This window comes from Oryctolagus cuniculus, chromosome 13, assembly GCF_964237555.1.
Source record: "Oryctolagus cuniculus chromosome 13, mOryCun1.1, whole genome shotgun sequence".
NCBI classification, from domain to species: Eukaryota; Metazoa; Chordata; class Mammalia; order Lagomorpha; family Leporidae; genus Oryctolagus; species Oryctolagus cuniculus.
In genome coordinates, this window is record NC_091444.1 from 41,021,687 (window position 1) to 41,035,745 (window position 14,059).

Consider the following 14,059-nt stretch of genomic DNA (forward strand, 5'->3'; position numbering starts at 1 on the left):
TTACACTCATCCATTATTGGATAGGGTAGCAGGAACTCAATCCACCAAAGATCAAATATTTTCATTTATCCCCCAGGTACTACCATAGTATTTGTAAACCTGCCTTTCCACCACAGTAACCTATGTTTTCTTCCCTTAAAGTCTGGCAATGCCATGTTCATTAGATTTCCCCTTAAAAAAAAAAGGCACTTAAGCATATAAAATGAATGACTTCTGAAGTCTTTTTGTCTCTGAAATAACGCTGACATACTCTAAAATGAAATCATAAAATTTATGAAATATGGAAATGGTTAAATGGCATTTGACAATTTTAAAGTATCATTTTAATTCATAAGCATCAGAAAAACCAATTGGTATACATTGACGTTTCCCTGAAAATTTTTAATAGTTTTTACTATGAAGTAAGGATGCCCCTGATACTTGTTTCAATATTCATAATGTATTAATGACAAATGACCTGGAAGGTCTAGGCCACATATGTGGTATTTAGTACACATTAGGCTGGGGAACACTGTGAGGCAGCTGTGCAGGGGCAATTTACCCATCACAAGTCAGCTTATTTTATCCCCACTGTATCATCTTAATATTTGATTATATTCTACTCAACAAGCAATAATTCTTACTGAAAGACCTTTGTAGAGCCAGCTTTGTGGCACAGTGGGTTAAGCTGCTGCTTGTAATGCTGGCATCCTATATCGGATAACCAGTTTGAGTCCTGGATGCTTCTTCTCATCCAGTTTCCTGCTAATGTGCCTGGGAAAACAATGGAAGACAGGCCAAATATTTTGGCCCCTCTCACCTTTGTGGGAAACCAGAATGTCTCCCTAACGCCCATCTTCCACCTGGCCCAGGCCTGGCTGTTACAGTCACTTGGGGAGTGAACCAGAAGATAGATTGTCTCTCCCTTCTTTCTCTGTCATTCCACCTTTCAAAAATAAATAAATAAATAAAGTAGCTAAAAAAAAAGGCAAACTTTGCTTATTTTGAAAACTGGTCTTATATACATATATATAATTTTTTAAAGATTTATTTATTTATTTGAAAGGCAGAGTTACAGAGAGGCAGAAAGAGAGAGACAGACAGAGGGAAGGAGGGAGGGAAGGGCCTTCCATCCGCTGGTTCACTCCCCAGATGACCACAACAGCTGAAGCTGTGCCCATCCGAAGCCAGGAGCCAGGAGCTTCTTCTGGGTCTCCCACAGGGATGCAGGAGCCCAAAGTCTTGGGCCATCTTCCACTGCTTTCCCAACCACAGCAGAGAGCTGGATCAGAAGTGGAGCAGCCAGGACTCAAACCGGCACCTGTATGGAATAATGGCACTGCGGGTGGCCTTACCCGTTAAGCCGCAGCACCAGCCACTAATATTTTTTATGTTTCAATCACAATTAAAAATTTTCAAACCTATGATAAAATTATGGTGTCAGGATATGCACAAAAATTATTCCCATGGAAAATATATGGTATAGCTTACAATCAAAAAAGCATAAATACAATGAATCTGTTGAGGAATTTATTAATATTAAAGTAACAATTAAAAAAAGAAAAAAGCATAGACATGTATTTAAGTATTTGTCAAACTGAATTTACTAAAGTCTAAAGACTTCTGTCTGCTGTCAAGTAATCAGTACATTTTGGGATTGCTGATGTCAGGTATGTGCTAAAACCCTTATGAGATCCAGTTGGAAGTAATGGATGTATCTATTCCCCTTAATTCTAAGTTTTTAATTTTTCTGATGGTAAACTAAAGCAATGAAATCCTGGTCTGTTTTTTTTTTTTTTTTTCTCCTGTTATAGTCTTTCCTACCATAGTTCTGTATAATATAAATTGGCCATAAGTCATATGATTAAGTTATCTTCTGACAAAAACTAAGAGCATTTGCCATTGTACTTTATTATTTAATCATGGATGAGTCACTTTCATTTTAACCAAGTTCTGTGTGTTAATCAAATTCATGCCTATGTAATTTGTGGACAGTAAATGAAAATATGAATGCTTTTGGCAAAATAGTGTAGCAATTGTATTATTTCTACTTTGTAGATTTGTCTTATTTTATAAGCATACTTTAAAATTCAAAAAGGACATTTTCCACACAGAAAAATCACTTTAAAGAAACAATAACCTAAAACTTCAAATAAAAACCAAAAAGTTCTTAAGATTATGTATTATACCAGTTATCTTATTGTGATATATAATCAACTCTTGATTACCAAAAGAAATGGAAAAAAGCAGTAAAAATGACCCATTAATCACTCTTATGTAATCTGGAATGTATCCAAAGAATTTTACCCAAACTATGTTTCGCTTAAGTTATTCACTCAAACATTTTATTATCTATAACAACTATACGGAAGTTTGGTTACTGGGCAGTATGATGAAATGCTAATATAAAAAGATTTCACTAGCCTCTAAAAAAATGTTACTGAATAGAAGGCAATAATTTGCAAAAAATGTGATTTTAAATGCCAAAAAAAAGGACAATGAATACAACTAGAATATAAAGAAAGAAATCTTTACAGGTTAGATAGAAAGGGGAACAGATAAAGTAGAACAAACAATACTAAAAGACTGACAGAACTTGTAGGGTAGAGAACATGTAGACAGGATGAAAAATAGGAGCAAAAGCTTAGAGCTAAGATTTATATGAAGTATGCAAAAACAGTAAAGAGGTGGATTTGTCTAGCTTAAAGTTGAGAATGTTGAAGTGAGATAAAATTAATGGTAAGGCAAGAGCAAATTCTAGACAACCTTGAACACTTGGCTGTACTATTTGAATTTTATTACAGGCCAATGGTTCTTTGTTTCTGATGTGAGCTTCATGGAACACAAACACATAACTCTAACTTGTTAATCAGGAACACTTTTACTAATCTAATTGCCAAATCAATGAACTTTTCAGACTTCATCTCATCTGACCTCTCTAGAGAAGCAGCTGCCCATCCGTGGTGGATTGAGTACCTGCTACCCTATTACTGCCTTGCAGTCTCTTAGGCGTCTGTATGATGATTTTGTCTCCATGCTTGTTCCCTTTCTACTATTTTTACTGAGATTGCTTTACCTGCCCTTCACTTAAAGAATGCAAATACCTGGCCCCTATTTACTGCAGCAAGTGTTTATCCCTTTTGAGAATCTGATGAAAACTATAGATCTACCCATAACAAAAGTCACATATATAACATTTTGCGTAATTTCAGGATATTTGGATTCCAAGTTAAAAATTCAGCTCTAAATGTTCTCTCTAGGTAACTTCACTCCAGTTTTTTTTTTTATAAATTATATACTCCCAACTCCAAAACTTTATCTGCAACTCCATATATCTAAATAGCCTCATGAATGTTCAGACAGTAGGTTTTTAAAGCAATCTATCTACATTTCTGTTCTTCTTAAATGGGTTCTTTCTGTATACTTTTTATCATGGTGAATGCTACCCATCTACGAAACCTCAGAAGTCACAAACCAGGTAAATCTCAACTCCTCCTCCTCAATCCAACACCTAGTTTCTTTGGAGATGAACTTCTTCCTGTCTATCTGTTTCACTATAGCATTAGTTACTTCAGGCCCTCAATTCTTGTCTAGATTATTACATTAACCTCTCATCTGGTTTCCCTGCCTTCAGACTAATAATACTCTAGTCTGTCCTGTACTAAAGTACAGCATTTTCTTACAAGCCCAGAAAAAAACATAGAAAATTATTTTATTGATTTGTATAAAAACTGCTAATGGTTTCCCAACTACCTATAGAATAAAGTTCAAACTTCCTATTCTAACACAGAAAGCCATTCTTAAACTGGTCCCTGTTGCCTTACTGGCTCAATCTACCATCACTGCCCCATTCACTCACATGCCACTCTCTAGCCATACTGATCTGCTGCTACATTACAATATGCCAGGCCTTTTCATACTTTTGTGTTGCTTTATTCACAGTGTTCTCCCTAATTAGAATGGTCTCTCCCATTTGTATAATGAACACTATTTCACTCTCATCTTTTTATGTGTGGAGAGAAATGTACTCATCTTTAAAAGCAGCTCAATTACCTCTTCTTTGAGGTGCCTCCTGCCTCTTTTGCCCGAGAACTGCTTATTGCCAACCTTCTTATTCCTATTTCTAATTTAAACTATAAGCCTTTTGTGAGAAGGGATGGAGTTTTATTTTAAAGCACCCAAATGAGCACTGTCTACTATATCCTAAGCTTTGCCAATGTTTCAGAACATACAAAGGGAATTCAAAAATTCTTGGAAAAAATGGATTAAAAGCTAAGTTTATTAAGGTACAAAAATTCTGAAATTCATGTATTGTTTGTAATAAGCATTTTTCATGAACCTTCTGAAGATCCTACATGTAACAGTATGACTATCAACATGTATTCAATATAAAAACCAGAACAGTAACTATGAATTCCTAAAAGAAATAACAAGCTGCTACAGCAATTTCCTCAATATCTGTTACTACCTGCTATCTGTCATAGCTAACATCGAAACTTAAAAATTATATTTATAGGGGCCAGCACCATGACACACTAGGTTAATCCTCCATCTGCAGCACCAGCATCCCATATGGGCGCCAGGTTCTAGTCCTGGTTGCTCCTCTTCCAGTAGAGCTCTCTGCTGTGGCCCGGGAGGGCAGTGGAGGATGGCCCAAGTGCTTGGGCGCCTGCACCCGCATGGGAGACCAGGAAGAAACACCCAGCTCCTGGCTTTGGATTGGCATAGCGCCGGCCGTAGCAGCCATTTGGGGAGTGAACCAATAGAAGGAAGACCTTTCTGTCTCTGTCTGTAACTCTACCTGTCAAATAAATAAATAAAAAATCTTTTAAAAAATACATTTATAGTGGGTGTTTAGCCTAGTGGTTAAGATGCCAGTTAAAGATGCCTACATCCCAAAACCAGCCTGTTTGAAAACCAGCTCCAGTTCCTGATTCCAGCTTCCTGCTAATGCCAACTCTGGGAAGTAGAGTATTATAGCTCAAGTAATGTGTCTTACCAGCCTCTTGGGAGAGCTGGACTGAGTTTCCAGCTCCTGGCTACGGCTCAGGCCCAACCATTTGGGAGTTAAGCAACAAGGAGCTCTGTGACTTTGAGGAGCATGGATGGATGGATGGATGGATGGACAGACAGGGAACAAAAAGCAGTTTTCTATCCTTCCAATAGCTAGTTGTTCTGTTAATGTTGAAATAATCATCATATTCAGTATTAGTGGTAGAACAGCCTCTCATTATGAAAACAATGGTTCCATGGGAACATGAGATTATAGTTAAAAAAAAAGTCACGAATTTTCATGCTAGTAACTGACAGATTAGGAATTGTAAAATACAGTTTACAGACCCTACACAGGGTGAAAGAAAAAAATGAGCCAATGACTCTGGGAATCTCCCTTTTTGGAACTCTGTTATCTTGATATCTAAAATTCTATTCTAGTTTGTAAAAGCCAAAGTACAAGCAGTCTTTTAAGAATATTAACCTATTGTTATATGGTGACTATTCCATTGGTTATGCCATGCACTATGGTGGAAATTCTAGAAACACAGAAGTAGCTGTATGGGAAAGACCTTCAGAAAGTTCACTGATAATGTATATCATGAAAAACTATAAAGGGGTTTGTTTTTTGCATACAAATCTTTTAATTATATTCTCTCATTCACTTTTTAAAGCACCCTCATATTTAAGAATTCAAAGCTACATGGAAACATTACTTCACTTAACTTTACAATGTTAAAGGGGCCCCTGTTCTTTATTGTTGAGCTCAGTATGTTAAGTATGATAGTTTTGTCAGACTGTTTTGTATGAAGGGGTAATGTAGCAAGAATACTACAAAAAAAAAAAATCACACAGCGGGGCTGGCGCTGTGGAGTAGCAGATAAAGCCGCCACCTGCAGCGTCAGCATTTCATATCATCAGCATCCCATGTGGGCACTGGTTAGAGTCCCAGCTGCTCCACTTCTGATCCAGCTCTCTGCTATGGCCTGAGAAAGCAGTGGAAGATGGCCCAAGCACCTGCACTCACGTGGGCGCCCCAGAAGAAGCTCCAGGCTCATGGCTTCAGATTGGCACAGCTCTGGCCATTGTGGGGATTTGGGGAGTGAACCAGCAGGTAGAAGACCCCTCTATCTCTGCAACTCTGCTTTTCAAATGAATTTTAAAAATCTTTTTATTTTTATTTTTTGACAGGCAGAGTGGATAGTGAGAGAGAGAGACAGAGAGAAAGGTCTTCCTTTTGCCGTTGGTTCACCCTCCAATGGCCGCCACGGCTGGTGCGCTGCGGCTGGCGCACTGCGCTGATCCGATGGCAGGAGCCAGGTGCTTCTCCTGGTCTCCCATGGGGTGCAGGGCCCAAGCACTTGGGCCATCATCCTCCACTGCACTCCCTGGCCACAGCAGAAAGCTGGCCTGGAAGAGGGGCAACCGGGACAGAATCCGGCGCCCCGACCGGGACTAGAACCCGGTGTGCCGGCACCGCTAGGTGGATGATTATCCTATTGAGCCGCGGCGCCGGCCTTTCAAATGAATTTTTAAAATCTTAAAAAAAAAAAAAAAAAAAAAAAAAAAAAAAAAAAAAACACACACATAGCACTAAAACTATCTTCATTTAAATTCAACTAGATACCTGACATGAACTCATAATAGTAACACCCTTTTGTTCCCCAGAAGCATGGGACAGCACTTTCTTTCCATTTCCGAAGCTGGCTATTTCACTCATCCTACAAGGTCCCAATCTTAGTATTTCTACATTATTTTCCGTAGTATGTGACCTTTGTTCCTAATGTACAGCCTTTCATAGACATGTTAACTATAGAGAAGGTGAATATATATACAATAGATGTACCTTTTCCCATAAATTATTCCTTTAGTCTCTTCAGTTCCCCCCGGCCAAAAATACACTTCTCACAGCTTTTAAACTTCCCACATTTTTTTAAAAGCAAAATAAATCTTAGAGATGTAAATGCAATGAAATACTGCAAGACATTAAATTACTAAGAAAGAGAGCCTGCAACTAGGTTACAGGGTAGAAAATCTCAGTATATGGCCTTTTATAACATTCAATATTTTAAATCATATGCATATATTACCTCAATTTTTTAAATACAATTTTAAAATCATAAACACCCTTTTCCTCTATATAATCCTCTACTTCCTTTTCATCAAAGCTAGCATTCATGGAAGAACTGTCCCTACTACTAGATTCCTACTTTCTTTCTTTTTTTTTTTTTTTTTTTTTTTGGGGGGGGGGGACAGATAGACAGTGAGAGAGAGAGAGACAGAGAAAGGTCTTCCCTCCGTTGACTCACCCCCCAAATGGCCGCTACAGCCGGCCCGCTGTGCCGATCTGAAGCCAGGAGCCAGGTGCTTCCTCCTGGTCTCCCATGCGGGTACAGGGCCCAGGCACTTGGGCCATCCTCCACTGCACTCCCACAGCAGAGAGCTGGACTGGAAGAAGAGCAACCGGGACTAGAACCCAGGGTACTGGGACTGCAGGCAGAGGATTAGCCTAGTGGGCCGCGGCGCCAGCTCTTACCCCTTATTCTTTAACTCATCCTCTTAGCTCTTCTGTCTATGCTACAGAAGCTGGTCTAAGTGGTCCTTCCACTGCTAAATACAATGGTTTCTATACAGTTCTTTGACCCACTATTTATCTCTTGCTCAAATTTCCAAGATTTACAATTTCAGTTTTCTTTTTATCTTTCTTGCTGATTTTAGTCTCTGACAGTTTTCTATGGGTATCTCAGGGCTCAAACTCAATCCTTCTCATACTTGCTCTGCTTGGACTACTGCATAGCCTTTTGTAACCATCCATCCATTCATGGCACAAAAGCCAGACTAATGTTGTCAATATATATCTCACCATGCCACTCCCCTATTTAAAACTATTAAATGATTTCCTATTGCCCTTAGGTTAAATCCAAAATCCTTTTCTTGATCTGTCTTACCCTTCCAGCTTCATCTCATTCCCTCTGATTATGTTACATGCACATCTTCTATTCGTTGAAGTCAGACTGTCTCCTGTCTCAAGATCTATTCCCACTTAGCTTTTCATTTTTGAGGATTAAGTTTATTTTTTTAAAAGATTTATTTTATTTGAAAGTCAGTTACACAGAGAGAGTAGCGGCAGAGAGAGATATAGACAGAGAGAGAGAGATGCAGAGAGAAAGAGAGAGGTCTTCCATCCGCTGGTTCACTCCCCAACTGGCCGCAACGGCCAGGGCTGCACCTATCCGAAGCCAGGAGCCAGGAGCTTCTTCCAGGTCTCTCACACGGGTGCAGGGGCCCACGGACTTGGGCCATCTTCTGCTTTCCCAGGCCATAGCAGAGACCTGGATCGGAAGTGGAGCAGCTGGGTCTCGAACCGGCACCCATATGGGACACCGGCACTTCAGGCCAGGGTGTTAACCTGCTGTGCCAGGGCGTTAACCCGCTGCCACAGCGCCGGCCCCGAGGATTAAGTTTAAACATCAGTTCCTCAGGGATAACTTCCCAGTCTCTTCAAGGTAAATCAGATCTATCTGTTACATTTGAACTAATCTCAATTATAATTAAGTACTTTGTATAAATGTATTTAAGATATTCATAATTCAACTAAAATAAAAACTCTTTGATATCAGGGGTCATACCTCCATGTCCTTCACTGCTGAGATTCTTGGCTACTAGCACAGGGCATAGCAGATAGCCAATAAATACCTAATTCAATCAGTCACTATCTTTTTGACAATTATTTCAATAATCTTTATTTGTAATTCGATTGCACTCTGGATTTGGAGCCACATTACCAACCTACTACTTAAAATGTACTCAACTGTATTTCCCAAATCCAATCTAGTCACCCCTCTTCACATTCCTGGATCTTGGTGAAGAGTAATATTACCTATATCACAGCCCAAGTCAGAAATCTTTGTTTTCCTAGATGTGGCTCTCTCAGCTATCAGACACCCCTGATGCCCAGCCCCATGTAATCCCCTCAGCACAAACCTGATTTGTAAATTTTACATCCTGAATAATTAAAAATCCATCTACTCTTCATCACTATTGTTAATACTTTAGTTTAAGCACCATTGCATTTTGCCTAGGTTATTACAACAGCCTTTCAGAACATGTAACTATACACATATCATTGCCTCTCCCTGTCAATCCACTTTCCTCACAGCAAACTTCTCTTGAATTACAAACCTAATTTGTCACTCTTTCTTAAACCCTTCCAACTGATTCTCCACTGCATTATGATCTGAAAGATGTTTCACTCATCTCATTTTTCGCCCCTTCTATCTTCAACCAACCCATTCTCTAGATAGAAGTCATATGATTTATAAGAAAAAATTTTTTCAGGCCCCAATTGGACATTACCCCATCTAGGAAGCTTTCTGCGAAATGCCCTGGATGTACCTCCTACATATATTGTGTAATGATGTTTGTCACAGCACATACTCTATGTTGTAAAGGACTATTTATTGTCAGTCTTTTCTCACTAGGCTATAAATTCTTAAAAATGAGGGATTTCTTTGTTTTTGTTTCAAGATTCGATAGGCAGAGTGACAAAGATATCTTCCATCTGCTGGTTTACTCCTCAAAGGCCCCAACAGCCAGAGCTAGGCCAGGCTGAAGCCAAGAACTCCATCTGGGTCTCCCACATGAGTGCCAGGAACCCAATTACTTGTGTCATCATCTGCCGTCTTCCAAGGGCTTTAGCAGGAAGTTGGATTGGAAGCATGAAGTAGTCAGAACTCAAACCAGGCATTCTGATATGGGATGCAGCCATCCTAAGTGGTAACTTAACCTGCTGCACCACAGAGCCTGCTCCTATTTCCCTATTTCTTCTTAATCTCTATATTCCCAGTGCCTAATGTAGTACCTGACACATATAAGACACTCAAATATTTGTTGAATAAGTCTATGGTTAGAAGAAACAGAGATACTAGTCAGTAAACCATTGCTATAATCTAAGAATGAAGCTTATCTACTAATGATTATAGGGAGAAGTGACTCACACAAAAGACAATTCAACTAACCACTAACTACTCATTCTAGATTTGGGACCATGGTAAGACATAGTCTTGGCCCTCAAATAGCTGATGATGTAACAGGGAAGGTGACACAGAACTACAAAATGTAACAAGTTCTAGAATAATGACAAGAACAGTGCTTTGTAAGTCCTAAACATAAAGGAACTAATTTTGCTGGAAGTGAGGAAAGAAGGTATCTCTATAGTAGGTGGTAATATCTGTGCTGGATCTTGCAGACTAAATAGGATTTTACCACACAGACAAGGGAAGCAATAGTATTACAAAGTGGAAAGTGGATGAGAAAAGCAACAGAGCACAAAGACGCACAATGTGATCAAGGAATTAGAACATATGGTATGTCTGTTTTTTTTAAGCTATGTTCTTATGCTTAAAACAGTGCTCAGAACATAGCAGGTGTTCCATAAGGCTCTGTAAGTCTTAGGTAAATTAAAAAGTCTACAAACGTTTCCATATGGATAAAAAACAGGACTTGAGATAAGAGATGAAACTGGAGAAGTAGCTGATGGCCAGAGGATAAAGAACCTTGTTCCCATGCCAGTGTCTCACATCAGACTGGCAGATAACAGGAAACTATTCAATAGAAAGCTAAAGCAAGACTCCAGTACAATCAGGGCTGGGCTGAAGAAACAAATGTAATGCTTTACTGTGGAATATGGTATCAAGACCATTTTTTTTTTCAAAAGTGAATTTTATTTTTATTTTTGGAAAACTTTTTTTAAATAAATTTCAAAAGTACAACTTTTGGATTATAGTGGTTTTCCCCCCATATCCACCCTCCCATCCGCAAACCATCCCATCTCCTACTCCCTCTCCCATCCCATTCTTAAGATTCATTTTTAATTATCTTTATATACAGAAGAAGACCATGATTTTTATAAGCTAATTGCAGGGAGTCACACAAGAAAAGGACAGGGCCAGAAGATTTTTTATTTACCCTGAATATGTAAAAGAAAAAGAGATGGAAAAAGGTAGAAATATGTTGAATATGGGCTTAGAAATTAAACATTTGTGCCAAGTAAAAGAAGAAATGGGGATATAAGTAGGATGCTGAATACATAAATGAACAAAGTAAGGTTGCTTATTCCAAAGCAAACAATAAGATGGAATAACAAGAAAACCAATAGCAAAAACCATCTGAAACTGAGCTACAATACTCAAAATTCTATAAGAATCTTGATAGCTTCCTCAGTGTAAACACAGACCCTTAGATACCCTAAATTCTCTCTGTAAAAGAGTAACAGGAATGATTAGGAAAAGACAAAGATATAGAGGTAATACATCTGATCACTTACTGAATTCAGAGGCTAAGAAGAAGGAAACAAGAATTAAAGATACATGAAATACTGAGAAGAAATAACTCAGATTTCATTCACAAGAATATGGAAGACTGGCACAGGATGTAGATATGAGGGAGGAAAACAGGTACAGTTTTGAATGTGTTGAACTTGGGTAGTCAACAGAGTATCAGTCTGAAATGAAACCCAGAAAGGGGGCCTCAGAAAGATTTAGGGAATCTTGAGCCAAACAGATATAATTAGAAACCACTTGGAAAGAGGTCACCTACAGAGTAACTTCAAGGTGAAAAGAAGGCTAAAGACAGAGTCTTGGAGATTATTTACATATCAGAGGAAGGATGAGCAACAATGAAGGAGATTCCTAAAGGCCAGTAAGAAAAACAGGTAGAGAAAAGCAGTAAGGGCAGAATTAACAACGAGTAAACACTGATAAGAGCATAATTATCACATGTCAACCTCTAAGCATTCTACCTGTATTAATTCTTTTAATGTTAATAATGCCCTATGAGATGAGTGTTTAACTATCTTCATTTCATAGACAAAGTAATGGAATGACACATACAGTAAGCAAGTTGCTAAAGGTCACATAATAAATTAAACCGCCAAAATTTGAATCTATGCAGTCTCCATAAAGCAAGAGTTTCAAATAGAAACAGTAGTCAACATGGTTAAATGCGGCAAGTAGCAGATTAAGATTTGAGGTCTTTAAATTTGACAACTGGAAGGCTACTGATAGAGGTATAAACCAGAAAAGTGTGAGTTAAGTTAGCGGGAAGTGAAAAGATAACCCACAGAATGGAAAAAACTTTTGCAAATTGTATTTAATAAGGGATCTATATCTAGAATGATTATACACCATAACAAAAGGACAAACAATCCAGGCTCAAAGGACCCATATAGACAGTTCTCCAAAGACGACAGATGAAGGGTCAAGAAACACAAAAAGAGGCTCAGCATCATTAGCCATCAGAGAAATGCAAATCAAAACCAAAATGAGATCACTTCATAACCACTAGAAATGACTACAATCAAAACAACAGTAAGTACTGGACAAGCTATGGAGAAATTGAAACTCCTATATACTGCTGGTAGGAAAATAAAAATATCACAGCATTTTGGAAAATAGTCTAGCAGTTCTTCAAATGGTTAAAGAGATATCGTATAAGTCTGCAATTCCACTCCTCTATACTAACCAAGAGGAAATGAAAAAATGTCCCCAGAGAAACTTGTATATAAAATGTTCATAACAGCATTATATATAATAATTCCAAAACAGAAACAACTCAATGTCTATCATGTGACAAATGGATAAGCAAAATGTGATACATCCATATAATGGAATATTATTTGACAACAAAAAGGAAATGAAGTATTGATATATGCTACATGGATGAACCTTGAAAACATTTTGTAAATAAAAGAAGCCAATCACAAAGAACCACATTTTGTCAGACTCTTTTTATATGCAGTGTCCCAACAGGCAAATACGGAAACAGAAAACACATTTAGTGGTTGCCTAAGACTGAGGTTCCAAGGAAGGGTGATTAAGATTCACAGTGATAGTCAAGGAGTTTGGGGCTTCTTTTTGGGGGTATTGAGAAATGTTCTAAAGTTGACTATGAGTATATTAAAAATTTGAAATGTACATTTTAAAATAAGTGAACTATATCATGGCCTGTGAATTGTATCTCAATAAAACCATTAAAAAGTTAATTGGAAGTGAAGGAAAAGACAGGAAATACTTGCATGAGTTAGGAGACAAGGTCAAGAGAAGATTTTTTGAAAGCTGGCAAGATCTGAAAATGTTTATCAGTGGGAATAATCAGCAAAAAAAGGGAGCCTGACATGAAAAAGACACGAAGGATTAAGAAAATTCCTAAAGGGGATGGACAGGAAGAAGAATCATGACACCTCTGAAAAAGTGAAGATACAAATAACTGGTAGTGAAGGCAAGGTTAAGTTTAAACCTGAAGCTTCGGCCGGCACCGTGGCTCAGTAGGCTAATTCTCCGCCTTGTGGCGCTGGCACAACAGGTTCTAGTCCCGGTTGCCCCTCTTTCAGGCCAGCTCTCTGCTGTGGCCCAGGAGTGCAGTGGAGGATGGCCCAAGTGCTTGGGCCCTGCACCCGCATGGGAGACCAGGAGAAGCACCTGGCTCCTGCCATCGGATCAGCGCGGTGCGCTGGCTGCAGCGCGCCAGCCGTGGCGGCCATTGGAGGGTGAACCAACGGCTCTCTCACTATCCACTCTGCCTGTCAAAAAAAAAAAAAAAAAAAAAACACACACACACAAACAAACCTGAAGCTTCAATTCTGTTTTTCACTAAGGGAGAAGAGCAGATCTTTAGCTGAGGGAGAAGAGATCTTTACCTGTGTATGAGAAATTGAGAATAAAGTCCAGAAAGTAATAACTCCGGGAAAACTACTGAAGAGAATGGAAAAAGACAGCATAGATTTAAACACACACACACACACACACAAACAGCTTGTCAAGCAGAATTGAGAAGTATGAGAACAGAATTAAATTTTAATGGAGCCAATATGTAAGACTGTATGACATTTTCAACTAGATTGATTAGTTCAGAGTTTACATATTGAGATGGGAGATGAATGGGCAGTTTCACAGGGTGAAGGATATGAGAATATAGGTAAAATGTTTGATCATAAGGTCCTACTAGGTGAGGAAGACAATGATACCAAAGAAAGATGAACATTTCAAAGAAGAGTTGGATTTAGTGACTAATTTATATAGAAGATGAAGGA

At 38.5% G+C, this 14,059-nt stretch overlaps 1 protein-coding gene across 9 annotated transcripts in view; it reads right to left on the reverse strand.

Moving 5' to 3' along the window:
- Positions 1-14,059, reverse strand: part of SUV39H2 (SUV39H2 histone lysine methyltransferase) — a 29,863-nt gene that overhangs the window by 11,849 nt on the left and 3,955 nt on the right. For 3 of the 9 annotated variants that reach the window (XM_070055431.1, XM_017347757.3, XM_051820605.2), the window contains one exon: positions 800-925. The exons of the other annotated variants lie outside the window; for them this stretch is intronic. In XM_070055431.1, coding sequence (XP_069911532.1) covers positions 800-835 — 36 coding nt within the window. In that variant the 5' untranslated portion in view covers positions 836-925. The remainder of the gene's footprint in view (positions 1-799; positions 926-14,059) is intronic. 9 annotated transcript variants of the gene reach the window in all.